The 27,988-nt window shown below is 54.2% G+C and overlaps 10 protein-coding genes across 10 annotated transcripts; 4 read left to right on the top strand and 6 right to left on the bottom strand.

The window, feature by feature from the left end:
* Positions 1-336: 336 nt before the first annotated feature.
* P170DRAFT_368976 (putative cell wall proline rich protein) lies at positions 337-3,030 on the bottom strand (the record flags this gene model as incomplete). Its single annotated transcript, XM_024844885.1, has 1 exon — positions 337-3,030. One exon carries the CDS (start codon positions 3,028-3,030, stop codon positions 337-339), a length of 2,694 nt encoding a protein of 897 aa, XP_024698781.1.
* Positions 3,031-8,962: 5,932 nt separating this feature from the next.
* On the top strand, positions 8,963-9,453 carry P170DRAFT_513842 (uncharacterized protein; the record flags this gene model as incomplete). Its single annotated transcript, XM_024855150.1, has 2 exons — positions 8,963-9,076; positions 9,139-9,453. The coding sequence occupies 2 exons, from the start codon at positions 8,963-8,965 to the stop codon at positions 9,451-9,453; spliced, it is 429 nt and encodes a 142-aa protein (XP_024698780.1).
* A 1,160-nt stretch (positions 9,454-10,613) lies between these two features.
* P170DRAFT_480451 (uncharacterized protein) lies at positions 10,614-11,385 on the top strand (the record flags this gene model as incomplete). Its single annotated transcript, XM_024853779.1, has 2 exons — positions 10,614-10,661; positions 10,717-11,385. 2 exons carry the CDS (start codon positions 10,614-10,616, stop codon positions 11,383-11,385), a joined length of 717 nt encoding a protein of 238 aa, XP_024698779.1.
* A 189-nt stretch (positions 11,386-11,574) lies between these two features.
* Positions 11,575-12,421, bottom strand: P170DRAFT_430558 (uncharacterized protein; the record flags this gene model as incomplete). The annotated part of the gene is made up of 2 exons (XM_024847963.1): positions 11,575-12,159; positions 12,383-12,421. 2 exons carry the CDS (start codon positions 12,419-12,421, stop codon positions 11,575-11,577), a joined length of 624 nt encoding a protein of 207 aa, XP_024698778.1.
* Positions 12,422-12,977: 556 nt separating this feature from the next.
* P170DRAFT_468321 (L30e-like protein) lies at positions 12,978-14,166 on the bottom strand (the record flags this gene model as incomplete). Its single annotated transcript, XM_024852551.1, has 2 exons — positions 12,978-13,642; positions 13,851-14,166. The coding sequence occupies 2 exons, from the start codon at positions 14,164-14,166 to the stop codon at positions 13,260-13,262; spliced, it is 699 nt and encodes a 232-aa protein (XP_024698777.1). The 3' UTR covers positions 12,978-13,259.
* Positions 14,167-17,807: 3,641 nt separating this feature from the next.
* On the bottom strand, positions 17,808-20,936 carry P170DRAFT_369680 (uncharacterized protein; the record flags this gene model as incomplete). Its single annotated transcript, XM_024844920.1, has 8 exons — positions 17,808-18,962; positions 19,018-19,123; positions 19,178-19,260; positions 19,311-19,714; positions 19,792-20,441; positions 20,519-20,604; positions 20,672-20,764; positions 20,901-20,936. The coding sequence occupies 8 exons, from the start codon at positions 20,934-20,936 to the stop codon at positions 17,808-17,810; spliced, it is 2,613 nt and encodes an 870-aa protein (XP_024698776.1).
* Positions 20,937-21,291: 355 nt separating this feature from the next.
* Positions 21,292-22,739, top strand: P170DRAFT_480446 (putative cell division protein kinase (Ctk1); the record flags this gene model as incomplete). The annotated part of the gene is made up of 5 exons (XM_024853778.1): positions 21,292-21,347; positions 21,446-21,548; positions 21,605-22,432; positions 22,495-22,650; positions 22,707-22,739. The coding sequence occupies 5 exons, from the start codon at positions 21,292-21,294 to the stop codon at positions 22,737-22,739; spliced, it is 1,176 nt and encodes a 391-aa protein (XP_024698775.1).
* Positions 22,740-23,265: 526 nt separating this feature from the next.
* Positions 23,266-24,607, bottom strand: P170DRAFT_53657 (RTA1 domain-containing protein). Its single transcript, XM_024855256.1, has 3 exons — positions 24,318-24,607; positions 24,009-24,257; positions 23,266-23,949 (listed from the first exon to the last, which is right to left on the bottom strand). The coding sequence occupies exons 1-3, from the start codon at positions 24,466-24,468 to the stop codon at positions 23,480-23,482; spliced, it is 870 nt and encodes a 289-aa protein (XP_024698774.1). The 5' UTR covers positions 24,469-24,607; the 3' UTR covers positions 23,266-23,479.
* Positions 24,608-25,451: 844 nt separating this feature from the next.
* Positions 25,452-26,575, top strand: P170DRAFT_53636 (RTA1 domain-containing protein). Its single transcript, XM_024855255.1, has 3 exons — positions 25,452-25,691; positions 25,753-26,001; positions 26,055-26,575. The coding sequence occupies exons 1-3, from the start codon at positions 25,544-25,546 to the stop codon at positions 26,513-26,515; spliced, it is 858 nt and encodes a 285-aa protein (XP_024698773.1). The 5' UTR covers positions 25,452-25,543; the 3' UTR covers positions 26,516-26,575.
* P170DRAFT_440936 (NADP-dependent oxidoreductase) lies at positions 26,245-27,681 on the bottom strand. The gene has a single exon (XM_024850194.1). It carries the CDS (start codon positions 27,611-27,613, stop codon positions 26,636-26,638), a length of 978 nt encoding a protein of 325 aa, XP_024698772.1. The 5' UTR covers positions 27,614-27,681; the 3' UTR covers positions 26,245-26,635.
* Positions 27,682-27,988: the final 307 nt, after the last annotated feature.

The following is a 27,988-nucleotide window of genomic DNA, read 5'->3' as shown; positions in this document are numbered from 1 at the left end:
AGATAAGCCGCAAAAGAAAACAGGCTCCAAATAACGGAAGAGAGAAAAGAAAAAGTGAGAAAGATGATATGTCCGCAAATTGCAACTGGACTTTAACGAGAGACAAGAAAGTGTAAAGAAATCAAAAAGAGTTTTCGTACTCTTACGCTTGTTAACATGTACCGAGAAAAGAGATTCGTCAGTTACCCCAACAAATAAAAGAAGAAAAAAAAAAAGGCTAAGTGGAGAAGAAATATAAAAAGAGTCGAAGGCGCAATAAGAAGATCTTGCAAAGACCATGTCGAACGATTCGTAAACAGGTTGGCTATGTACAGGTTATCCATTTTCCGATTCGGTTCATGATGGTCGTTCTTCCTGAAAAGAATTTTCGTTCAACCGGTCCTTGTCCTTCGTTCTCCAGAAGTGCATCAAGCGACTAATCCGGCGACCCTTCTTCTTGGACTTTTCAGGCTCGTCACTGGGGGGCTTTTCCTCGTGACTCAGCTTGCTTCGCTCAGAGTGAGGCCCTGCGACCAACTTTGACAGACTAGCGAGGCTAGACCGCTTGGGAGCGTTGGCCTGACTGGTTCGTCGGTGGACTGCGGCAGAGAAAGACGCCGAGCGGTCGGTTGACAACCGAGGCCGTTGGAAGAATGTCGCCGAAAATCGATTCAACGTATTCGTTGTCGTGGACGCACTGCTGGTCAGTGATGGTACGTCGTCGGCAGATGCGTGGGGAAACTCCATTGACGGATTGTAGGAGGGGTTCGAGAAGTTGCGATCGGTGGTGGACGAAGTGGTGATCGAACGAGGAAAATCGGGGGACGAGCCGGGGAAATCCGGAGACGGGAATGAGGAGTTCGAAGCGGAGCTGACGCCCTGCAGGGACAGCGGGGGGATGTTGGGAGTGAACTCCATCGGCGAGGTCGCAGGGCGATGGTCTGCGGGTAGGAAACGGGGTGAAATGTCTGGACTAGGAGGCACCGGCACTTTGCGGAGCCAGTCTTCTTGCTTGATCAAGTCCACCGGACTTCTCGGTTGGGCTGAGAAGGGGTTTCTTGCGTTCCGGAGGGGATCGGCGGCAGTCGGCTGCTCTGCGGGTTTGGCGTCTTCCTTGGGGGTGGATGTGACCGGGGAATCCGGGGCGCCGGCCAGTTCGTGCTTTTGGATCCCAAGGCCAGCCTGTTGCGGATCGGTTGAGCCATCCCCCGGTTGATGGGTGAGAGTGTCGGAGCTTTCTTTGCTTTCCAGCGACTGCTTATCGGCATCGCCTGCGACGGCTTGTGACGATGCTCGCTCATCACTTTCGCTTGTCGCCGCCAAAAAGGCATCCTCTTCCTCCTCGTAGAAAACGTCGGGGTTTTCCATCGCTGAATTGTTCGCCAATCGGTTGTTCAAAAAGCTGCGGTCGACAGGAGGCATTTCCGGGGCACTTTCGGCGCGTCGATGATAGCGCATCTCCGGGCCAACAAACTCGCCTCGTCGGCCACCGCTGTACATCCGCTTTGTTGCTGCCGAAAACCCAGTCTCAGGAGCACGGCCGGACCGCATGTCGGGTGTATTGAAGGGACCCAACGCAGCATCCAGGTCGATAATGGGGCTCAAAGCATCGTTCTGCGTGCCTTGCTCGTAAAAGCTCCTTGGCTTCCAGGAGCTCTCCAGCGACGGCTGCGCATCGACCTCGTCAGTGTTGACAAGGGACATCGGGGCGGTGGGGTTGGTGGGAGTCCGAATGACGACAACGCTATCATCGTCAAAATCCACATCCAAGCCTGAGCCTAGGTCTGAATTGGTCCGGGTGAGTACAGGCGGAGGAGCCGACTTGGGCCCCGTGTCCTGTTTCGAATGATTTCGCTTGCCCTTGCCTCGTGTCAGAATTGCTCCAGCCCACGAGCGAACCTTTTTCTGCCGCTTTTTGGCCTTGGAGCTGTGCTTTGACGTTCCATGATCCTCGACGGATGCCAGAGAGCTCTCGTCATCGGACGAAGATATCCTCGAGTTATCCGGCCAGTGACTGTCACCACCCATTCCGGCATTCTTTCTCAGTGCCGCATCAAGGATCCCTGCGGACATGCTTTTGCGGAACCGCGAATGTCCGGCCGCTGAAAGTGGCCGCTTTGATCGCGAAAGACCGTCACTTCCCGTACCACCGCCCGAGTCCAGCATCAGAGACGCATCAGCAGTCCTTGGTCGAGGCCTGGGTTTCTGGCTGGCACGACGCGATGTTTCGTTTGTCAACGGGGCCGGGGGGTCATTATTTCTAACGACACTGGGGGGTTGGATTGTGCTTTCGGAGTCCCTCGAGACTTCGGAGAGAGGCCGCTCGACTGCGGGAAGATCCAAGCGAGTCTCCGACTCAGAAGGGTTTGGAGGCTGTCCATTGATGGTGATTTGGGGGGAGGCGGGCGGGGTCGGTCGACCCAAAGCGTTTGCCGAGTAGGATATGGGCTTGTGGGGAGTATCTGACGTGCCGAGATCCCGCATTCCGTCTGCTGGCGTGCATGGCGCGCTTCCGATCAAGCTTTCCGGACCGAAGGCATTCGAGATGGCGGTCAGATCGACGCTCGACACGGCCGCAGAGCGACGATGGGCATGGCGACGCCTTCCGGGGCCGACCGCACTGAAACCCGGTCCCGGGGCCGGGAGTTGGGCCGGGCCAGGAACGGGAGTTGAGTCCTCCTCGGTTTTCTGACCGGTTTCCACCGGAGCAGGACCGACCATGTGTTCACCGCCGACAAACTCACTGCATCGCCGGCGATGTCCGACCGGTCGGTTCGCTGGAGGCGTCGGGACGGCGGGTTGTGTGGGTTGTAGCGCACCCGGATTAAAGGAGAAGGCGGGAAGTGAATGGCGGGCATTCGACGGGGGATCCGCCGTCTGAGGCATTGCGTCTGGGTCTCGGGCGGGGAAGACAAATGGAGGATTCGGAAGCGGCGCAGACATGGCTGGATGGCGGCGGCTACGTCCGCTGGGAGGTTGGCCAAGCGGTTCGAAGTGTTGAGAAAACGCTGACGAGTGTTGAGGCGGCAGGGGAAGAGAGATCGACGCCATGGCCGAGAGTCGACGTCGTTAGAAGATCCAGTTCACACCCACCTCGAGTCAACTGAGGTATCCGATCAACCCCGTGGGAGATGCGTTCACAGTTGATGTGATCCAGACGCACGGGGACCTCCAGACCAAATAAGACTTTGTCTGGAGGCCTTCAAATTCGCACGGATATCATTGAAATGCCCGGACCCAAGTCACGTAGTCCAGAGCAGCGTCTGAGGATCGATAAAATTGCAAAGGCCGCACGGAGAAGGGGAGGAGAGAATGGAAAGCCTCCAGCGCACGGGGCAAAAGTTGACAGTCGATGCTTGAGTTAAATTCGGTCGAATGAAATAAATAAAGAGAGAAGAAAAAAAAAAGTAAGTCGAAATCAAAAATCCGTGCAAAAAAAGACAAGGCGACGAAGTAATTTGTCGTGCAGGCTTGGAAAAAGAATATCGTAAGGAACGGACGGCCACGGGTAGGCCAGCAAGTACGGAGGTGGTCGGAAGAAAAGGAGAAAACGAATGAAAACGAGCGATAGAGAGGAACGGGTGGGAGGAAGAAAAGAGGGAGAAGAAAGAGATCGAGAGGGAGGGAGGACGAGAGGGAGGAGGGAAAGAGAGGGCGAGGGAAGAGGAAAGAGAGGAGAGAGGATGAACCTGGGAAAAGGAAAATGAGGTCGAAGGAAGGAGAGATGATAGTTGGAGTGACGGGTGCTAATTACGGCGTACTGAGTCTGCTGGCGAGGGAGTGGAAAATAATAATGGAATGGCTGACTTGCAGCAGAGCCAACCTAAAAAACCGGGTGGGGAGGAGGAGACCTGCCTGCCTGATTGGCTGTCCGTCCACCGAAGAGGAGAGGGGGGTACCGTCTCGTACGCGCTGTTTTATTACGCCGGGTGTGCCGTGAACGATTATGGACTATTCCGGATTTATGGAAATAAATAATACATGTTAAATATTAAATATTAAATATTAAATGGTCAACGTGCCCTGACTTGTCCAGCCTATCGATGCGCAATAGATTGAGGATCGGTTCGACTACTGTAGGTACTAGTTACTAGTCTGGGCACTTGGCTGGCGCCGTCTGTCCTGACGCCGTAGAGCTGATAACCCGCGGCGTCACTCATTCGTCTGAAGAGTGGTGACATTCCGATTACTTCCTTCACTGCGACTGGACTAAGATAGCTTAGTCTCGTTGAGATGCAGGTCGGTTTCCGGAGTATACGGGGGGACTCGATGGTGGAGAGTCCGTCGGACGGCTGCGTCTCTCCCGTATTCATTTCCCGGGCTGGCTCAGAACCGCCTGACGAAGTTCGAGGGCCTTTGTTCCTTTGTCGAACGCGGCGAGTCAAAGACGTCATGGCAAACCACTAGGTTGCCACCGCGAGACGAGCTTAAAAGCCCCTGGGATTGGGGCCGATGGGAGGGACGAATCAAGCATAATTGAGTTTGGGGGTGAAAACAACCCATCTACCGGAGTACGCTGGATGGAGTGCTATGCAGCATCAGGGACAATCGAAAACGAGATGGATGGTCTCACGATGAACACCTCCTCGGTACGGATCCGTACTCCGTGTTGTCGTTTCGGACACCCTGGGCAGTTGATCCATGCCTCACCCGTTCGTCGTACCTCGTAATCGCATTTCATGGACTTTCGCCGTCGCCGTCGGCCCGTTAATCTATTAATATTAACGCTAATATCGCGGTGATGATAATCGGGTGATAATAATTAGAGGTTCCGGAGAAATCCCTCCAGGCACCCATGGGCGAAAAGACTAAAGTGCCCGTACCTGAGTCCGGCGGCCAATCAGCAGGGCCGCCGGGGCGAGTGAAATCTCGCTTGTCTCGGTGGAGGCGACCGAGCGCCACCGCCGGTGGGGCGCGCCTAACCGCGTCGGGCTCTAGTTTTATTACCTCCTGGCGGTTCGCGGGCTCCCACTGGCTCCGCCGGCGCCGTAATATTCCCTAGACGGGGACCCGCCAAGAGGTGATCCCTGCTAACCTCTGGGAAGGGTTGACACGTCTTGACCAGGGGATGGTTGAAACCTCGAGCGACGGAGAAGGTCTTTGCCTGCCCTTTCCAGCGTTGGTCCGACGGCACCACCAGAATAGCAGATCCGCCTCAATTATTTGCTCGTCCCTGGAGAGATCGCCCGCGCTTGGTATCACCGCCTCCCCCATTGTTTCTGCTTGTTGCACAGGCCAGGCATACTATTGTTTCGCATCCCCTCAAAATAACGTCCAGCTCCTGAAGGAAGGGAACCCCTGGTCAGGTTGCCCCCCCTCCTCTCCTCACGAGCGACCGACTAGCGCCTAGTGCACCGTAAGACCAGGGACTAAGGTCTTGACTCCGTAGCACCACCTCCCTGACAGACTCCCCTCCGCCCCTACCTTAGCGCTGCATCCTAACGCTGAAGAGGGTGTCCCATTCGCCCGGCTGATTGGTCGGCCGCCTGCGTTATCCTCGCCGACCGAACCAAGTTGTCGCCCATGTGTCTCAATCGCTCTTCTCCCCCCCAACGCCACCTGGACCGCACTTACTCAGTACGTTGGTCGATCATGGATGGTTTGGGTGATGCGTATCTATTTCAAGAACCGTTCGTCTGGGGGGGATGCCAGTCACCGCTGTATTCGGTCTAGCCGGTCGACGGCCCTCCATTTCCGTGCCGTTGGAGTAGACTGAGCGCTCTGGTTGTGATGCGACCTTTCAAACCTCCTGGGAAGAGGCAGGAAGTCTTGGAAGTCCGGAGCACCGCACATCGTCAGATGGCTACCACGTGACCCCCGACTTGACGCTGACGGCGGAGAGACGCTGACCGTCCAACGCACACTAATCCCGTTGCCCCGGGTTTCCCTCCTCTCCCCAGCGTTGGATCTGAGATGATCATCGCTCTTGCACACTTGGCCGGGCAATAAAGAAGAGACAAGGATTCTACCATGGTTTTTTCGCCGACGGACAGGCGAGGGATGGCGAAGGGTTACGGACCGCCATCCTCTCTGCGATCAGTACGTGTTATCGAGGGTTGCATAAAGCTCCACTACCAAACGAGCTAGGTGCATCGCCGCCGGATTTCCAGTTTTGACAGCCCTTTTCGAACTCGCGCCTGGTCGTTTGGCCCGGCTACGGCTGACCCTGCCATCTACTACGGTTTTCGGGCAAAAAAGCACAAGCACCCAGCGGTCCAGAACGCTCTCCGGAGCCTGACGTGGGATTCACGGCCTTTGCGGCTTTTCCGAGACATCGGACGGTCGCCTCCCTCTCCACCATGGCAACCTGACACCTACGTCTCATGTGTTGGACGTCGAGAGTGGATCATCTTGTTCTGAAATCTCCCTAGATAGAAGTCGGGATTCGAGAATCAAGACATCGGTGGGGTCGAATCGATCAACGGGGCAACACTCCGTGGCCATGTCGCCCTGCGCATGAGAATAAGCTATGATCTGTCTCGCTTGGAATTTCAGGTATGGAAATTCAGTCCCTTCGGTAGAAAGTCGAACACTTTACATCGATTCGAACGAAGAAGGATTCGTTACAAGGACTTTGGAAGCAGATCTGGCATCAGACTGCGTCGGCGACGTCTGGCATGGCAGCATCTGGGGCCAAGGACATGGAGATGCTGCGGTGGCACTGAAATGACAGATTCACCACATGCAGCCTCGTAAGATTGACTTCAATTTTGCATTCATGAATCACAGTAATGTCTCATAGTACAGTTGACAGGTGTTGATCTTTCTAGCACTCCCCTAGCATATGTACACCTAGATAACAAATAATCTCATTTCAAATAAACCAAGTGTGATGATTTACAGAGCTATTCCTTGCACCTTGCTGATGGAAATCTCTATAACGAGAAGGGCGCCCAATGACCGATCCGAGCGCAAGGGATACCATCGATTCGATATTGGTATCCACCCGCGTTGCCACCTTCATTGATCTGATAGCTATTTCCTTCCCTTCCTTCTCTTTCCCCTGCATGCGGCGTATTATCTACTCATCACACGACCTTAAAAGTCCCCTGTACGAGCGGCAATGATATCCAGATGATAGGTGGATGACTGGACAGGTGTATAGAACTATTGTATTTTATACCGTGTTGACCCATGGATCGCGGCGGAAGATGTGTTCTAGAAAACCCTTCCATCCATGGATCCCGCCGCATTGAAAATCGATCGAATCCACTTCGCAAATCTGAGTTCGAACCTTTGGGGCCGAGCGAGTTAAAAAAGTGTTAAAAAAAAAAGGATCAACGGGCATGTCCGATCCTCGTGATGTCATCTATGGATGCAGTTGCACTGCATATGCTATGTCTGCCCGCGATATATATCTAGATAGTTTCAACCATTGAGCCGGCTTTATCGTTCTTCTGGAATTGCCAATAGTAGAAGCAAAAATCCCGGCAAGCCAAAAGTTGGAACACATTGGAATTAGGAGAATCGATGTCTCTGATTACAGTTTCGCCTATCTAATTTTGGACGTCACAAAGTACAGCCACCTCGGGTCGTCCTTCTGCCCGTGATATGGCACGCCCAAGGCTTGGGTTCTCCTGCCGAGAGTCGGGCCTGCTATCTATCCCATGTAAGATGTTTATGAACACGTCAGACAGATCCTTCTGTCCGGGAACGAGTATGTTGGTGAACATGCGGCGGATACATGCCCTTTTTGCGCCCGACAAGGGAACTGCGCATGACTGTTGTATGCGGAATACAGCTTTCGCGACACAAATTCGCTATAATTTCTACTCCATATACCATGCTGAATGAATAGATGTAGGGTCATCTTACTAAATGTCAATCATCGGAACTCTAGTGATGCGGGACTTTTATCGGTCTGCTCATTGGTCCTATGACTGGGACTTTTGAATAAAACGCTGCCGTGTGTTTCAACAACCATGAGGGCGATCTATATTTGTAGCCACTCGCAGACAGGCATTCATAGGTTAACCGAGCTGGTTAGTTTGGTATTGCTCTCAGCACTAGCAGCAGTGCGTTTTAGGAATATTCAGACATCAGTCGGAGACGACGTGACTGGCGTTTTGGTAAGGTCTTTGAATGCCGGTCTGTAGTTTTACCGAGTTGAGAAATGTGACTTTGACAGATGGCTGAAATATATATAGATCAGTGGTCTCACTGGTCTATCATGTCCATGGCCCGAGTGAGATTGAGCGAAACAGTTGGTTTTTATTTTATATTACGAACTTTGAAATAGTGTAAAGGTGTTCAACTTTTGCCGATTAGTTGTCCCATTCAATTGTTATAATATTGATTCTTCTACATTTTTTTTTTCAACATTCAAACTGAATGGATGACTGGTTCGTAGCAGTTGTCTCCCATGGTCGATGGTCGAAACTGGGTTTAGTTAGGGCTTCGCAGGTAGGGCTTACTTGATGTTCCTCCGGTGCTCTGCAGTCCCATCCAACCAAGCTTTTGGATTACGTCCAAAATCAGATTAGCGCCTAGACAAGGAACATGAAGTAACGGATCCAGAACATTTGGAATGGAATAGGGGAGAAGGGATTAGATGGGAGCAGACTAGCCCTCCAGGTTGCCCGGTAGGACCTGCCCGGTGACGGCAAATGCGCCATTACGAAAGCATGGAGTCGCAAGGATTCTCCCATTGGATTTCACACGTCGATTTGATCATTGATGCAGGGTTGTGGTCTGGGACTGACCCCGCCGTAGCGTTCCCAGTGCGAGGTTATGATGAGAAAGGCGAACCAAGGCGTGGCCAGTCTGGATGATATCATCGCCGAGCAGACGTCATTTACCTCTTTGCCTGGGAGGGATGCTCGACCGCCCAACTTATAATAAGCTATCTTCTTCCAGGAGTTACATCTTTTTTAGCAGATTCAAAAGTCATTTTCATCGATCATAATTACTACAAGCCAACGCTTCCGCTTTCGTCCACACCCAAACCTCAACTTCGAAACACATCACACATTCTCATACCAAAATGTCCTCCAACACCTTCCACACCACCACCGAAGACATCCGCAAGGCCGAATCCAAGGTCGCCAATGCCCACGGTGGCAACATCCCTAAGGACTCTGATGTCTCCGCCATGAAGGTCAGTTACTTTTGTTCCAACCGAAATCAACACTCTGCGTTCGATATTAACATAAGATCTAGTCCGTCCTCGAGAACAACAACAACAAGCAGGCCGACATCGACCAGACCAAGGCCAATCTTCCCCTTCCCGAGCAGCCTCCCAAGCCCAGTGACTGGAACTCTGCCGACCAGCGAACCGTCAACGTTGGCTCTGGCCGCACGGAGGGCCCCGTCTCCTTCGAGGGCAACAGCGCGCTGCGAGAGCCCGCGACGGCAGGAAGCAGTGTTCGTGAGTCCGGCGATGAGCTGCACAAGAACACCGCACCTTTGAACCACGTCGGTCGCCAGGCCAAGGAAGGCCTTGACGGTCTTCCCCGGGATGCCCTGGCCCGGTAGATGAGAGATGGACTGTTTTTTTTTTGTCTTTTGTTTTGGGAGTGAACTACTGTGATTCACGGCTTATGATGAAGATAGCGATTCTTTTATTGCATGTACTAGTAATTTTCAATTGACCGGTACTTTCCCGCATGATTTTCTTGAGATTTTCTTGGATTGTAGCATCCCGACTTGGTATATAAGAGCATCTCGTAGCCGACCTTGCAGGTGGATGGGCATGTGGAATCGATGCTTGATCTTAGCACCACATTTCCAATGGTACATGGAGCAGATATTCAAATAGTTGGATACTTGCCTACTTAATCCAAAGCGGTCGTCTCAATTGATTTGGTGGAAGGCCAAATCCCAGATGTACGGTGGCACGTGACCAGGGCCTGGCGGATCGTCGCCGTCAAGATTAAGTTGCCTTTTCACTTCACTTCGGCTCCAAAGCCAACGACGGTTTCAGACAGCCAACAGTCCGGATGCCTCACATCTCTCGTGCAGATGGAATCACGCAGAATTATCCGCTGCAGTACAATCATCGAGAAGGAACGATAACTCATTACTGACATCGAATGACTGGATATGACGTCAAATGTGCCCTGTATTTGCGCCTGCGTTCCAACGAAACGATCATGGCAACCATCCGAGGATCAAAACGCAATCGAGCATACCGTGGGAGACCAGATTTTCAGAACCCGGATGAGGTAACAGCGGTGGATCAGGATCTAACAGACCTCTATGATGTTGGCGATCGACACCCTACGCTGGTGCGCCCCTCAGATGAGATTCTAGATGCCAAGTCCCTGGAACAAAGTGGATTCGTCTTTCTTGTCTGAGGCCAATCTGCGCCACTTAGAGAATTTCGGAGGCATTGGAATGGCCCTTCGTTGACGTACCAACTGCTGGCATTGCTGGTCGCTGCGATGCGGCGGTTCTGGGAACGGTGGACTGGCGCCGTCAGAATGACATCACCCAGACTGTTACAGCGCCGAGCAGGTCGTTGACACTGACAATGCAAAGCTATTTAGCTCTGCCATTGCACCGGCCATTCTGGTCAATATCAATTCATTCTTCATTGAACTCGAATTACCAGGACTCTTAATCCGATACCAACCGCAAACCTCCTCTCCTCCATCTTATTCAACTTCTCAACTCCGCCAATCACTTCTATCAAAATGGATCTTCAAGGACAGCCCATTTCCCGCGGCCCTACCAGCACCAAGGTATGTGCTATGCAATTACTATCGCAACTCCATTTGGTGCCTAACAATGTTCCAGGTCACTACTGACCCCGAGGCTACTCGCAACCCCATCCATGAGCCGGCTGGACCGGTCCCCTCTGACTCTCTTGCCGCCGAATCCGCCACCAAGGGCGGTGCTTTCTCTGAGAACCGTGGTGCCCAGCCCGATGCGCCGGGCTCGCGGTCCGCCAACGCCTCCGGCGCCACCGAGCTGCCTTCCGCCCGGGTCGGTGCTGCCCGCGAGAACCTAGATCGCCAGGAGAAGTACCCCGAGGCCCTGGGTGGCCAGGGCAACTATCCCGGTCCCCACGTGCCTGAGTCCGGCTACGTCGGTGGCCCTTCTGCGGCCAAGCAGGAACTTGGAATTGGCAAGTCCCAGGCCAGCGGCAGTGGCTACAGCCAGTACAACGGTGGTCAGGCTCCCTCGTACGCCGTCGATGCTACCGGTCAGTATGCTGACGCCGCTCAATACGGCAAGGCGCAGCCTAAGGGTGTCAACCTGACCGAGGGCGGCTTCGAAGGTGACCGGCCAAACGCCAGCTTCGGCACCGACATTGGCTCAAAGAACGACCCCGGCCGTGCGGCCGAGCACAAGTTCCAGCGCACCGCCGCCGAGAGCGGTCCCGATGCCGGTGGAGGTCCTCGCCAGAAGGGAGTTGACAACCAGCACCCCTTCCAGCACCTCCAGTCCGACCAGCGAGCATAAATCATGATTTCCTTTGACGAATTGTTTATGGGTTTATGAAAAGATTTTGAGCGGGTTATCATTGATCGTTCCTTTACTTTCAAGCCTCTCGGATGCAACCATGTATTATAGATGAATTTGAACATTTCAACCAAAATATCCTATGTTTCTAGTTCACTGTTGTAGCAAAGAAACCAACTCGAAACGCCATCATGCCTTTTTCAACATCCCATATTCATCCCCTCCAGCTTCATTATCCTCATCGTCCTCATCCATTGGCACCGCCTCGATCACCACCTCTTCCAAAAGTCCCTCGTCGAACAAAACCCTCCCATCCAGCCCTTCACGCCTTCGTCCCTGCCTCTGCATCGACTTCTCCCAGCACATGCCAACGCACTCGACCACCCCCATCGCCATGACCGCCAACCACGACATCACAAACAAAAGCGCCACGGGCACCCACACCCGATCCGTGCGCTGCAGGTGCCGCATCAGGGCGTAGATGGCGGGAAACCGTCTCTGCGTCGACGTCGTAGTGGCCCCGACTCCCGAGCCATTTTCAATCGGTCGATCCTGTTTCTTTCTGTCCGGCAGCCATCCGGACCCGATGATTGAGTGCTGGTGGTCGTTGGAGGAGTCGTCGGTGGTGGCGTGGGCAGCTGCCTGGAGGTGTCGGGAATGGTTGACGAAGAAGCCGTAGATTTTGCGAGGCCAGTGGTAGGGCTCGTATGCAAGGTTCGAATTGGGCAGGGCTGGCGAGTTGAGAGAGAACGATTTGGTGTTGGTGATGTGGATCTATCGCGGCAGGATGTTAGCCTGGTAGTGAAGACGGCGTGTGACTTCTACTAGCTGGGTAGTATATCAGAGGCCGAACCTTTTGGAATGTGTCATGTCGCCTGAGCGTGGAACTTAAGGATGAGGATGCTGATGAACCATGGAGGTTAGATGTCGACGAACTCGCATCTTGAGGATGTTTGCTAGCAGCCTGCGTGATGGGCGCCCCCCCTACAAGACACACCGACCCGAGTAGAAGCGAGAGATAGTAGTAAAGCAACATATTGGCCCCTTTATTGCGTGAGATGTCAGATCCAAGCTGGCATGGACACGATGTGTACGTTTGGCTCCAGAGAGCGGCGCTGAAGCTGTACTTATACCTATCTATGAAGGTCTTGCCCTGATGGGCGTTGTACACCGTAGGAATCAATTCACAATGCATCACCGCTGCAGGTTTGCCTGGCTCGAGGCACTGACACCCAGTCTCCTTGCGTCCTTGACACTTTCGTTTCCAGGCCCTATTGGTGCAGATCCATGGAGGGGACCGCCCAATGGTTCGTGGTGGATCGTCGATTATTTCTGCATCCCTTGCTGCCGTGATGGCTATTGATCGTTGAACATAACATGTCAATGCACCGCGTCTCTACAGAGGGCTGGACATTGAATCTTTTACACCGACCGAGGCTACTGATCCTGTTTTCGGCGTCTAGATAGGGGAAGGGGGATATTTCAGACTGGGCCGATCTGCAGGGGCCTGGAGTGTTCTTAAATCGTGCACGACGCGATTGTCCCTGATGATTCAAGACCGACACTGACGTCCGTCTACAAGGGAATCCGATGAATTTGATGGTTTCAATTCCACACTTTCCTGCCTTTTTTTCGTACACCGATGTGAGAACGCCAAATTTTGCAACGGACATATCATAAAAGCTCAACCCATGAACACGTCCCAAAGGCCAGAACCCCTCGAACACATGCACTGTCTGATCAGACAACACGAAGTGGAACTGTACAGCCATACCAAGAGCCAAGACAAGAAAGTAAAACACGAGGGAAAAAAACAAAGACCTTGAAATTAGAAGATAAAAGAAACAGTCCGGACCCTGAAGTGCCCGACACTCTTAAACACCCACTCGCTTGGCCTCCTTCTGGGCGAGTTTGGCCAATTCCTCATACACACTGCTGAAGTCCTCGCCGTCGTCATCCTCGTCCTTCTTCTTGCCCTTGGAGGCCGACTTGGGAACGACCATGACAACACTGGTGGGACGCTTGGTGGCGGCCGAGTTACCGAGCTCAGCTCGGGATGTGACGAAGACGTAAGGGATTCCGTGGTCCTCACAGAGCACGGGAATGTGGGAGATGACATCCATGGGCGAGATATCGGCGGCAAGGACGACGATGCCGTTGGGGATGGAGATGGGGGCGTTGGGAGCAGGGACGGGCGATTTCCGGAGGGCCTTGACGACTTCCTTGACACCGCGCTTGAGGCACTTGTTGACAGCGGCTGTTGAAGGAAAGATGTTGAGTTAGCACACTGCGGAGACTTGAAACTGGATTTGAGATTCGACAGGAATGGAATAAAAAACCCCAAGGTGGATAGAAGAGAGCTTCCGCCTGGGATGGAATTGGGGCAGGATAAAAAGAGACAGACGAGAACAGTGCGCTCGCGTAGTCTGCCAGCAGCAATATAAGCAAAAAAAAAGTGAACCTACCCTTCTTGACGCTCTTCAGCACCTTCTTCGCCGACTTGTCTTCGACCAGAGGGCTGGCGAACGGGACGACGGCGCCAACGGGGCGAACGTCAACCTCCATCTCAGCCTTCACGATGCCGCTGACGGGGGCATCCTCGACGGCCTGGTCAATTCCATCCAGAACCTTGGTGGTGAGCTCCTGCTCGACGGCGTCGGCGAGCGCGGTCTTGTCCTTGGACTTCCTGTCTTTCTTGCCGTTCTTGTGGACACCGTCCTTCTCCGAGCGCTTCTCCTTCTTCTCGCGCTTGTCCTTCTTCTCAGACTTGTCCTTGCCCATCTTGACAGCTGGTCTCACGGGGAGAGAAATTGAACCGGGGGAGGTGAGGAGGGGCGTGAGGGGAGGTTGAAGTTGTCGTCGGAGTCTCGTCGAAAACCCGCAAAATTTCGAATTCTTCAAAATTTGGGCGCTAGTCCGCTTTGGGACGCCCGGCCTGTCCGGGCGGTGAGTGCGCTGACTCAGCCGTCGTCCGGCCGTTTCGCCGGAAAACAAAGCAAAAGGAAAGCGTCTCCTCTCCTCTCCTCTTTCCTTCGCGGTCGGCGCTGGTTGCACTTTGCTTCCCTCTGTCGGTGTCTGTGACTGCTGCGATCATCCAGGGCGGTGGACTTCATTGATGGTCTTGGCTGACGAGTGATGCTGAACGGTAGGCCCCTGCCCACCCGTGCGGTGCAATGATTGTGGGGATTGACTGACGCCTTCTAGATGAACTCGAGCAGGAATTCCCGTCTGTCTTTCGGGTCTCATCCCGGGGACTCCTCGCCTCTGTCGATTCCCAGAGCTCCGAGTATCCTGCGACAGACCACCCGCCCCTCTCATCCTCCAACGCACGGTAAGCCCATGTTCCGCCAACCGTGCAAACCGAATCGTGCAATTGACTTATCCTGGTAGATGCGGAGAAAGACGAGCTGCGTGTGCAGTGCAGCACCTTCAAGTACGAGCTGGAGAACATCAAGCAAGAGAGGGACCTCATGGTGCTGCGCCATGAAAAGGAGCTGCGGGATCTACAATCAAAGCGGGATGCAGACTTTCGAAAGGCCCAGGTTTGTCAAGAGCAAAACATGTATGTCCCCGATGATACGCTGACGACTTTCCGTGTTGTAACAGGCTGCGGATACCTCCAGCAATCGGGCCAACCACAAGTACGAATCGCTCGCGAAGGAAATGAAGGAGATTCAAGACCAGGCGCTCAACGACAAAGTCAGCCTGGAGCGGAAAATCCGGTCCCTGCAAGATCAGAACCAAAGTCTCCAGGAAGATGCCGAAGATAGCAAGGCGCAATCGCTCGACCATGAGCGACAATTCAAGTATCAACTCAACGAACTCGAAACAATCCGATCGTCTCTCCAGAAAACGGTCGAAGAGCTACAGAACGATCTTCAGAACGTGAGGAACGAAGTGCAAGCTACACAAGAGAGGCTCCGTGAAAGAGAAGCCGATGTCGTCAACTTGGAGACCGAGAACATTCGTCTGAAAGCCGAAGGGAGTGACGCAGAGACCTTAGTCGTCCTCAAACGGGAGCTTTCGGAGCAGGTCAACCACATTCGGAATTTGGAAACCACAAATCGCGACCAAACGGCGGAACTGCGGCATCTTCGGAAGTCGCACAAGAACGTCGAGGTGGTTGAAGAGCAGAAAAAGTCGCTGGAGAACCAATTACAATTGATGAAAGGGCTGGAATCGGAGCTTGGCACTTTGCAAATCCAGAAGCAGCTGCTGGAGGATGAGAGGAACTCCTGGGCGAGTCTTTTGCAGGACAGCGACCAGTCCGAGGAATTTAGCTCTCCGGAAGATGTCGCGAAGGCTTTGCTACGAGAACGTCTTGAAAAGGCCTCGTTTGTCGACCGACTGGGCAATGTTGAGGCGCAATTCCTGGAGAAGGACGAGACCATCAAAGGCCTGGAAAACGAGAGAACCAACTTGCGACAGGAGCTTGAAAAGCTCCGAAATGCCGGCGCTGCCCCCGGAGGGGCACTGGCGGATACTCGGGTCAAGGCTCGACTTGAACGTCAGCGAACACTCGCTGTGAAGGAAGTGGAATATCTTCGTGAGCAACTGAAAGCCTTTGATGCGGAGGAAGTGACGATGAACGAGCAGACGCAATTTGATGCGCAGAAATCCGAACAAATCGCCAATCTCGAGAAGCTTGTCGATCAATACAGGAAGGAACTGGAGCAGGCCCACGAAGAGCTCTTCAAACGCGAATCGGTACCGCAGGAAGATGCGCAACCTCGTGGCGTTAAGCGACCCCTTTCTCCTGCCGAAAGCGAGGCTGAGAACGAGCGCGTCTCGGCGCTCTCTCGCAAAAACCGAACCCTTCAAGAGGCGCTGTCCAAATCCGAGCAAGCGGCCGCCCTCCTACGCAAAGAGTTTGACGCCGCCAGATCGCAACTCAAGTCTCTAAAAGCCAAGTCTCGCACGCGTGTTCTCGAGCTGCGCGACAACCCTACCGCCGAAGCCGAAAAGATCAAACTCTCCACCCTGACCACGCTCAAGGCAGAAAACCAGGATCTCCTTGCTCAGCTGCGCGGTGGCCAGGGGGATGCCACCGTTGTCCCCGTGAGCACCCTGGAAAGCATGAAGCTCGAGATCCAAGACATGGAGCGCACAGTCGCCGACAAAGAAAAACGCATGCGCCGCCTGAAGGAGATCTGGACCGCCAAATCCTCGGAATTCCGCGAAGCCGTTGCCTCCCTGCTCGGCTACAAGCTAGACTTCCTGCCGAACGGCCGCGTTCGTGTGACCTCGATGTTCCATCTCTCGCCGGCCTACCGACACGGCGACGGTGCCTCTGGGGACTCCGCCGGACCGGGAAGCATGGGCAACGGCGAGGAAAACTCCATCATCTTCGACGGCGAAAACGGCACGATGAAGATCTCCGGCGGGCCCAACAGTCTCTTTGCCATGGAGATCAAACCTCTCATTAAATTCTGGGTCGAGGAACGCAAAGATATCCCTTGTTTCCTTGCCGCCATGACGTTAGATTTCTTTGATAAGACTACACGAGCTGCACGCATGTAATCTTGCTGGTCTTTTTTCTTTCTGTTCTTTCGATACCTTCTTGTGTAAAATAATATACCATTAGGATTCCCCGTGTTATTGATATTTTTGGGCTACTTTTATGGATGTACGATTCCCCGGCGCAGACATGGTTGTGCCGTGTTCCTTATTCCATCTTCTCCTTTTCTTGCCTGCTATCTTTCTCGTTTGTCTGTCTCGTCGGTCTATTTACTGCGCTGTAGGTGGCTCCAAATCATGCGCAATTATTCACCATAGCTTATTGAGGGAAGTTACGGAGTGTTCTTTCACCTCGATCAAGCCCGTAATGAAGTGATGTGTTGATATATTTGTCCGTCGCTACTGCTCTATCATTTTCGTAGTGTCGGACGAGAGAAAGAGGACAGACAAGAACAGTCCAAATCAAAATAAAAACCAGAATACACCAACAATCCGAGGTGTACGGCAGTGCACAAATCCTTCAACAGGGAAACGTATTTACAAAGTCGGTTGTCATACGGGGAGGGAGTTGAGGAAACAAGAATGCTATGTGACCAAGTAAACAGAAGAACTTTGCACAAGAAAAGAAAAATAAACTAGGGGAATAAGATAACACAGAAAAGCAAAAGTGAGAACAAAAAGACAGCAAGACAAGCGCCGTTACAGACAAATGGGACTAATTATGTACCGGAGTGATTCAGAGATAACGTTGGCTATGGATCGCCGAGTCACTTCGTTGGAATAACTAACAGAATATTCCAAGAGAGAAAAGAAGGCAACAGCTGGTTAGTGACCTTGCACCATATGTTGCAATCAATGGCTCCGTGGGCATTGGGAGTGGATTGGTTTCGTGAGTAGTTAGATTGCATTAGTGATCTGAGAAGCAGTTGGTGCTCCAAACCCGGTTTCAAGAAGAGGCATGCAGTCTAAGACGACACATACTTGCCTCCGACCAGCTTGCGGACCGTTGGCACCTCATTCCACAAGGACTCAGTATCGGCAGCCGGTGCGCTAGAATCCTCGTCTGCAAAGGGATCCGGCGCGACCTCCGGCATCTGAGAGGCAGCGCTAATTCCCAAACGCGACCCGGCATGGGTCGAGTGGATCTCAAACTTGGCCTCGATCTTGCCCTTGCGCGGCCAACTGTTCGCCGTTGAGAACCGAACCAGGAACTTGCCATCGGAGTTGGGTTTAACTTCGAGTTCAGTCATCTTCCAGGTTACCGCGGAATGCTTGCGACGGAAGGATGCTCCCGTGTTGGGGTACATGACAGCATTGGTTGCATGGACGACTTCGCGACCTTCCTCCGGGGTGGTATCGAGATTCACCGTTAGAACCAAGTTTTTGAGCACCACGGATTCGGTCTGCATCGATGCCGCGAAAGACGGGTTGATCGAGTAGAACACAATCACGCTGGCTTGGTGTTCTTCCATGTTCCAGGCCGGTTTGAAGACGACCGGGCAGTAGGCGGAAGTGTCCGAGGGATCAATGTGGAGCTGGTATTTGAAGGCCACCGACGGGGCGGACCGAGCGATGCTGGAGAGAGAGATGGTGTACTGGCCGCGCTTCTCCTCGGACTGATCTTTGTCCTTGTCTTCGCTCACAAAATGGGGGTTCGCGGCCACTTTTTCCAGCACTTGGAAGTTGTCCAGGCGAACCCGGCTATGGTCCGACGAAACATCCGGGGCCGGATTGTATGCCAATGCAAGCTCTCCAACAACGAAAGACTTGGTAACCGCACCGTCAGAGAACCACGCGTTCACAGTTTCGATGATGGAGGCGTTCAGGCCAGGCTCGTGTAGTTCCGGGTGTGCCACCGGGCCAGGAGTGCTGTGCAACGTATGCCCCGAGCGAACAGAGGTTGTATCGGAGAGAGTATGTTCATCAGTAGCATTACTGGGGGAAAGGGCGTGTCTCGATGGCAATGAGGGCGATGTTGGAGTCGGTCCGTCTGCCGCCGATGGAGCAATTGGGAGTTCGTTGCTCGGGGGAGGATTGGGGATGAAGACGGTGTTTCGCACATCGCGCCGACCGCGCAAAGTGCCGACATTTCGCCTGATGCCGCCGCTTTGTTGGGCGCGCTGCCGAGCATGTCAGTACAGCAAAGAAGAGGTCGCTTCCAAAAGGAATACTCACCATTCTTAACTGGCTAGCCATATCATCCATGGCTTGCTTCGCTTGGTCCTCATCTTCGAATATCGGCTGGTCTCGAATAGTGAGGTTCATTCCCGATTCCTCCATACTGCAGACATAGTCAGTCTTTGTGCCATGGTTGGGATCCTGGGAACTCAAATACCCCATCGCTTCTCTCTGAGCTCTGGTGATCTCATCAATGGTCTGCGGTCGCTCAGTGAATCCTTCCGAGTCTACTCGCGGTTGCTTCTTGACATTAGTCTCCCATGCTCGATATGTGTCCGTTAAGAACTTACCTCGTTAGAGGTCGCAGTCGCCAGCCCTGTGTCTGCAGTAATGTCCGGAGATGTAGTCCCGTTTGCGGTTCCAGGCGCCGACTGAGGCTCAGGGCTGGAGGGGCCTGCGCCGGCACCGTCACGATCACTGGGCTCGCTGGCGTTGCGGACCGTTTCACGCGTTTCCTGCGGGCTTTCCTGCGTAGTCAAGGCAGTGCCCGGGCGATCTGCGGTCGATGGCGGTGACTCGGGAATCTGCGTGTCACGAGCAGAATCACTTCTCATGAAAGAAGCGAAGGGGCTCCGGTGCTTTTTCTCCGAAAAGAAAGGGCCTCCGGACGGTTGCACCATGCTCTTTCGTCGGTTCATGACGGTTCCTAGACGCTTGAGGCCGCCAAGGGGCGTGTTATGGCGAGGCTCGGGGGCTGGCAGTGCCCAACGAGTTAGCACGACGCCGCGATGGAGAAGGGGCCACTGAATCGGTAGGCACCGAGCCACTTACCAGTAGGAGCCCTGGCCGGTGCAGGGGCAGCAACCGACTCGGAGCGTTGACTGGCCGCATCGTCCGGAATGCGCGGCGGAGGCGGCAGAGGAGCGGCCGAAGCGGTCGGAGGAGGCGAGACAGCCTGCTCTCGCGGAACAACCGGGCGCCCACCATTCATCTTTGCAGCGAAAGTCTTGATCTCATCTGCGGTTTCGACGTTCAAAAGCACATTCAAACAGCTTTCGGCCGCCTGACGACAACGCTCAACCTGGTCGGTTTCGTGGGTCTCGAGCTGAGTTAGAACGTCTCGTAGATGATTCAGTCGGCTTTCGTCGGCCGCTTGAAGCTGCTCGAACACGAAAGGTGCCCTCGAATCCCACTGCTGGCGCACCTCTTCGGCCGCAGCAATAGCGCCTGCCAGTTTATCCGCGCCTTTCGGGCCCTTTTCCCTTGCTTTGTCCACCTTCTTCTGGGAAGTTTCCAGGTTCTTCGCAAGCCCTGCAATATCACTCTGGATGCCCGGCATCGAAGCCAGTTCCCGGTTCTTCGTGTTGAATTCCTTCAGAGGACGTTCCACGTCATCTTCGATCTTCTGCGCAAAGACCTCGTGCGAAGAAGCCACGATTTCGGCGGCATTGATGATCCGTTGCCATGGTATCTGGAAGATCCTGATCGACGCAATTGCACTACCGTTAGTGACCTGATGTCTCTAAGCCCGGTCCTCGCTGGACCGACCCAGACTTACCCTAGTGCGGCGCCATTGTCCAGCTGTGGTCTCGTCGCAAGCTTCCGTAAGCCTTGGGCATACGCCTCTTCGACCCGACGACGCTCCTGTCACAAACGCTGCAATTAGATCGCGAGATGCTAGAAGAGGGCGGAGGACGGTCGGAAGTCGTACCTGAAGCCAATCCGCGATATCCGTATTGACTCGGTTGATGACGCGAATGCGATCGTTCAACACGCTTGTAGCTTGGCCGGGCTGCAAAGAGGCCTGGTGACGAGAAGACGACAACAATTGTTAGATAGCAGTTCAGAGAACGAGCCGATGGAATTGGCAAGCCAATGGCGTGACCGATCGAGGCCGAGGGTGGAGCTGGGCAGGGGGGTCAATTGGGTCGGGGGCCTACCAGCAAGGCTGGATACTCCTGCCGTGAGAGGTCCATTGCTCAATACTCATAGGTCACAGCTGCGGAAAGAAGGGCTAGGGGGGCGCATAATAAGCAGGTCGAGCAAGGAGAGAGATTGGATGACAGAGCGACAGGATCTGTCGGCAGAGAAACGAGCGATTGCACGCGACGGCAGGCAGAGAAGGTGAAGTCGAGACGGAAGAAGGTGGAGGAGGCGTCGAATGGCTGATGACGATTGCCCGTTGCACCCGGAACGACCTTTCGCCGAGTCCCGGTGTCACATGTTCTCTCTCTCTCTCTCTCGGACATTCTTCTACTCTTCTACTCTTCTACTCTTCTACTCTTCTACTCTTCTACTCTTCTTACCTTCTCTGCCTTCTACCTCAAAACCATGGACTGGAAAAAGGCGTTGGGCTTCACCGATCGGCTGACAGCCATCCAATCTCTGTAAGTACCTCCCGATTGTACCGCCCCTGCTGCCATGCACGCATCGGACGAGATTTCTCCCACGCATATGGCTTTCCCGTCCTTATGGTCTTGTACAGGACCAGTGCCTATCAGCATGTGTCGTCATCGGCTGCCTTCGCGGAGGCTCAGTCCCAGGCCAAGAAAGTTGAGAGCGAGGCCTATGACCGCGCCACCTCCAAGGTGCGTAGCTAGATTTCTCTGCCCACAGGCCCACATTCTTACGACGTAATGCGTAGGCCGAATACGACCGGCTCTGCCAGCAGGCCATTGATGCTGCCGAGTCCCTCGGGTCAGTAGCTCCCCGAATTAGTAGCCCCGACCAAGTGTCCATTGAACCCGAAGAAGGATCGTGGACCGCAGGTGAGCCTATCGGCCCGTATCGCTCCTGCATGCACCACTTCGACGGGCTTCATTCCACCATATATAAATCCAGACGCGAGGATGGCACCCTGGTTGCCGTCAAAGTAACCATCCCTCACCTCTTGACGGCCCCCCACGACGCGCAGCGTGAGGTTGAGCTTCTACGGAAGGCTGCCAGTGTTTACATAATCCCCTTGATAGAGACCTTGAAACTCGAGGGAGGGAGACTCGTCCTAGTTTTCCCGTTTGTGAAATATGACTTCGAACAGCTGCTCCGTCGGAATCTGGTCACGGCGAGCCAAACGAGGTCCCATCTGCGAGACATGTTCAGTGCGTTAGCCCACGTACATGAACTAGGGATCGTACACCGTGACATAAAGCCGTCCAATATTCTAATGGATTCTCCCGACGGCCCGGCGTACCTTGCCGATTTTGGAATTGCCTGGCAAGAAGGACCACGGTCCGAGCCGGCTGATAAAAAGATCACGGATGTAGGGACCACCTGCTACCGGCCCCCGGAGATATTGTTCGGCTTCAAGAGCTATGGGGCTGCCCTGGATCTCTGGGCAGCCGGATGTGTCGTTGCAGAAGCAATCTCTGTCGGGCACAAGCAGTTGTTTGACTCTGGGCCCCTGGGTAGCGACCTCTCCCTCATTCAGTCTATATTTACAACTCTCGGCACGCCAGACCAAGATACTTGGCCGGTACGTCATGAACTGGCGGCACCAATGTCGTTCGATCCGGGTTATGCTGACACATGGTGCAGGAGACTCAAAAGCTTCCAGACTGGGACAAAGTACAGTTTTACAAATATCCAGCCCAGCCATGGGACAGCATTCTCAAAGGGGCTTCTTCTAAAGGCCGTGACCTTGTGAGTCAACTGGTGTGTTACGAAAGTAGCCAGCGCATATCTGCCATCGAGGTACGTCCTGATCATCCTCTGCATTGGAAGAACGAAAGGCATGCTAATGCTGGCAGGCTCTCAAACACCCGTATTTTTCTGCCACCTGATCAATAATACTTTCGGTGGAAACATTTTTCACATGTGCAATGTCGACCATAAATGAGAACACTCAGTACTTGATAACTAAGTACTCCGTATTGCACAGTAGTTGACCAGTTACTGCGTTTAGTTTAGTGTGCATCACATTCAATCATCCGGCTAGGGGTTCAAGGATCCACTGGCCCCCACAGGTCGTTTCAGCCATTCAACGGCTGGAAAAGGTGGAGATCCATGGGGTGCGCCCTGTCGGTGACAGAAGACTACTCCGGAGTAGGACGCAGTAAAGCTGGTCGGTTGCTTGGGCCCAATTCCAGGAGGCATTGAAGATCATTCAGGAGGGTGTGATTTAGGCACCAACAAACAGCTTTATTCACAGATTCGAGTCACTGCCGCGTGGCTTCCTAGAGGACTGCCCCAACCATACCAAGCTGAGCTTGTGTAGTTCGCAATGTGATTACCCAATCAGCAAATAATGACAACAGCACGCTGAACACCACGGACTTTCTTTTGGCGTTGTGGATATGCCAAGGTGTGAATTTGCAGATTTAACTTGCTACGATACGTGGGATCTTCGAAGATGCTTGGTCGAACAGAACTTTTGAAAATAACTGCTAGTAATCATAGAATATAGTCTCCCAAAACGCCAGCCCTATCTCACTCCGGAAAGAATCAAATCATATTACACACCATTGCCAATCTACCAGTAGCATATGTCATAAGAACGTCAAGATTTAGGGCCGTTAACAGTTTAGACATCCATGGCGGTATGCATCTCCACCGGCGGGCCGCCAACGGACTTGCGAGTCATGACGACCTTTTCGATATATTGGTCGCCCCGGCCCAGCAAGGCATTAACATGGCTGGGATGGACCACGTTCAGGGCACACATGGCGAGAAACATCAGGAGCGCATCGAAGACGTAGATGAACACCTCGTGGCGCATCAGATACCCGTCGTAGCCATCGAGGTACTCGACGACTCGGATGATGGACCGGACCAGAATGAAAGCGCTGGTCACGTAAAGGGCAATCATGTGTCCGCGCCAGATGCGCGAGGCCTCGGGCGAGGCATTTAGGTGGCCGCGAGCCATTCGGATCTCGAAGACAATGGCGGTGATGACGAAGAGGGAGAACATGATGATCTGCACAAAGAGACCACCGATGATGATTCGTTCACCCGTCGTGGGGTCTGTCGAGTCCTTCACCATGATACCGGCACCTTGTCATAGTTAGCTCGTGGGTCTGTGGACTGGATGTGACCAGACGGTGGGGACATACCGGATGCCTGCATCAGGAAGGAAAGCACGTCACCGGCGACGAAGATCTTGGTCAGCCATCGCAGCTTGATGACGGAGTATTTCTCCGCCTGTAGCATCTCGATGATTCGACCCAGGGTCATGTAGATACTGGCCGCGAGGAAGGCGGGGGCGATCAGGATCAAGGCGCTCTGCATAACATAGGGACCTTTGGTGAAATCGGGAGACTCTATTGAGGATAGCAAACGACCGACGTATCCGATGGTTTCGACTATATCAGAAGCTCGTTAGTGTCCGATTCTCTTGTACAGCTCGGGGAAGGATGCCGTACGAATGCCGCCGATGAAAAAGGGAATCATGAACCAGGTTCGCGTGCGAATGAGTTGATAGAAGTGTAGAAGCGTGCTGAGGCCAAAGAGAACGACAAAGATGGCCGCAGCCGGCGCCGAGGGCTTATAGTAGTAGAATGTGAAATTTTCCATGGCAGGCAAGCTGGTGAGAGGAGGCACTGAATGGCGTAGGAGATGTCAAGCGTGCCGCAGTGTTGGATGGATGTATCGCAGAGTAGAGAAAGATGCCACTTTCCAAGCGGGACCCTGGAGATATAAATCCCTTTTTCGAGGGGCTGGGGCATGGTGAAAAACCGATCGAACCCACTGTCGCCATGTTTAGATGCTCAGGGACGGTGCCAAACGCGAGGCATTTGGGGGCAAATCTCGACCGCAGCGACACTCGTTCTCGTACGCCGCCCCCGATCGGGTCTAGTGCGGGTGGATGCCTGGCGGCCTTGGTGGGTCATTGGCCAATTTTGGGATCCTCGATAAGATCGGTGGGATCTGGATGGCAGGGAGTTGCAGGATGAACTGGGTAATCGATACGGAGAACTCGGTCGGTGCTGGTTGGTATACGAGGCAGTCGTCGACGAGCGACTCGTCGGCCCACGTGACCTGCGACGCCCTAAAGACCCTTCATCTCGACATCTCGACATCTCGACTCTCGACCAGCCCCTGTTCGATCTCGAATTCAGGGCCGGAACCATGGTTGCACGTGGACGGAATCCCCCCGGAATCCTTGAATTCTAACTTTGAACCGGCCCTGTCAAAGTGGTCTCGTATACGTATCGATAGAGATTTCGGGGGTGAAGAACGACGCTATCGGCGTCGTTCCGGCGCCGTCGTACTTCGTATTCCATGCCTTTTCGGGACGGATCGTCGCTCCCGAAGCTTTTCGACTTTCTTCTTCGGGGTCTTTCGATTTATTCTTGGAAGTTCACCGACGGAATCTGATACTCGCAAAACGGTCGAGACAACGTGAGCCCATCTAGGCTGCCGTTTTGATCCGCCGTGTTCTCTGTTATATACCACGGCCATCATGTCCACTCCGGGGCAACCATCCGGCCAGAAGCCAGAATTGTCCGAACCCAGTCGCTCATTTGCCGTGATTTTCTTTCTTACTCTCGTTAACGGTTGATTTGCTCGTCATTTGTTTCGCCAGCCTTGTCGTCCCATAAATTCTCATTTGAAGCGATTCTATACCCACTGGATTCCGCAAGCGACCATGGGCTACAAGTTCTACCACTACGATCCGTCCGGCGCCGCCGCCGTGGCTTTCGCTGCCGTCTTTGGCCTGACGACGGTGGTTCATCTGTGGCAGATGTTCCGATCCAGAACGTGGTATTTCATTCCGTTCATCATCGGCGGTATCTGTACGTTTCTCCGAATGCAAAGCAAGTGACCAATCCGTTAATCTCGACCGCATGGATATAGTCGAGGCCCTGGGATATTTGTGCCGATTCATCAGTTCCACCGAGACTCCCGACTGGACGATGAAGCCCTACATCGGACAGAGTCTGATGCTGCTGCTGGCTCCGGCCCTGTTCGCTGCCTCGGTGTACATGATCCTTGGCCGCATCATTCGCATGCTGAACGCCGGCTCCGTCTCTCTCATCCGGCCGTCGTGGCTGACCAAGATCTTCGTGACCGGCGACGTTCTATCCTTCTTTATCCAGAGCGGAGGTATGAAAACCCGAAGCTGACGTGCAACAAGCGGACCGCTAACATTTGCGCAGGAGGAGGCTTGCTGGCCAAGGCAGATAGCAAAGAAAAGAAAGATCTCGGCGAAAACATGATCGTCGTCGGTCTGTTCGTGCAGATCGTGTTCTTCGGGTTCTTCATCGTCGTGTCCATCGTTTTCCACCGGCGCATGTTGGCCACCCCGATGCACCAGATGGTGGCCACGCAGGTCCCATGGACGAAATACATGAAAGTGCTGTACCTCGTCAGCGTGCTCATCATGGTGCGCTCGGTCTATCGAGTTGCCGAGTATGTCCAGGGCAGTGACGGCTTCTTGCAGGGAACCGAAGCCTACTTGTACGTCTTTGACGCCGCACTGATGTTCCTCTGTGCCATTATCTTCAACCTTTATCACCCCAGCAAGATCGTCTCCAGCCGCCAGCCGAAGCAGTGGGAAAACACGGAGGACATGGAGATGCTGAACAACAACAACACGGCTTATCGAGGCGTTCCATAGGGATGTACGACCTAGTTAAGCTTTCTCCGGGGAGAGTTGTGGGGTACACCCAGTGTTATTACTATGTCGGCGTAAGAGTTCTAGACTATTTGAGCAGTTCCATTTCCACATGCCATGCCGTCACTCCTGGGGCACATTCAGCCGTAGATCCAGCACCACTTTGCCTCGCGCGTGGCCACTTCCCACGCGGTCGAAGGCCGCCTGGAACTGCTCCAACGGCCAGACGCTGTCGACCAAGGGGCGACACTTGCCCGCCTCCACCAGTTTGGTGATTTCCTCCAGATCCGACCGACGCGGCTTCATGATGAAAAAGATCTCTTGCACGTTCTGGGCCGGGACCTCCGCCGGTCGCAATTGATCCGGGGCCTGATAGATGCTGATGAGGACGCCGCCGTCTCGGACGCACCACCAGGCGTCCTCGAGTGACTTGCCCCCGATGCAATCGATGACCAGGTCGACCTTGTTCTCGTCCTTCTGGCCCCACGCCTTCAGGGACTCGGCGCGATAGTTCAGGACCTCGACGGCCCCGAGATCCTTGACCAGGTCCACGTTCGTCGGTCCGCAGGTGCCGATGACCTGCGCGCCCACGAGGCGTCCCAGCTGCAGCAACCAAGTGCCCACGCCGCCCGACGCCGCCGTCACCAGAATCCGCTTCCCCTTCCAGGCGTCGCTGTCGATGCCGCCGATGCCCGACTGCTCGAACAGCGCCTGCCAGGCCGTCTCGGCGGACAGCGGCGTGGCGGCCGATTCGACCCAGCCGAGATTGCGCGGCCGGCGCGCCAGCTCGTCCGTCACGATGACGGTGTAGTCGCGCGCACAGCCGGGGCGGAAATAGGTGCTGCGCGCGTACACCTCGTCTCCCGGTCGGAAGGACGAGTCGGGCGGCGCGGTCACCACGATGCCGGCCACGTCGTCGCAGGGCACGGGTTCCTTGTCGGGCACCGAGACGATCGACGGCCAGAAGAGCTCGCCGGCACAGGGCGCCGTGCAATGCACGCGAATGAGGTGTTCGCCAGCGTCAGGGTTGGCGACTGGAACCGGTCGATCGACCAGTTCCAGGCAGGTAGAAGTGAGGTCGGGCTGCAAGAGGGTCCGCATCTTGGAAATCACTGGTTATTCGTATTACTGGCCGATAAACTTAGAATCAAGCCGAGTAGTTCGGTCCACCACGGCATGCGCAGGAGCCACAAGTCTTCGAGGGGCTTTTTATACTCGTCTCCCCGGGCATCTGGCCAGCGGGGAATCTGTGCGGGGTCTGGAAAGGCTGCTGGGGATGAGGCAATTGGCGAAGTCCGACTGGACGCCACCGCTGACATCGCCGGTGCATTCGAGCTGGTGGCGCTCGTGTCCGCGTTGTTTTCCTCATTTCGGCTGCTGCACTGATTCTTCCGCGGAAGATCGGGGCTCTGACATCGGCGTTGATACCACCCAGGCTGCCAGACTACAGGAAGTTATTGGGATACAAGCTATCCT

The sequence above is a fragment of the Aspergillus steynii genome, assembly GCF_002849105.1.
Source record: "Aspergillus steynii IBT 23096 chromosome Unknown P170scaffold_10, whole genome shotgun sequence".
NCBI classification, from domain to species: domain Eukaryota; kingdom Fungi; phylum Ascomycota; class Eurotiomycetes; order Eurotiales; family Aspergillaceae; genus Aspergillus; species Aspergillus steynii.
This window is presented reverse-complemented; position numbering and strand designations above follow the sequence as displayed.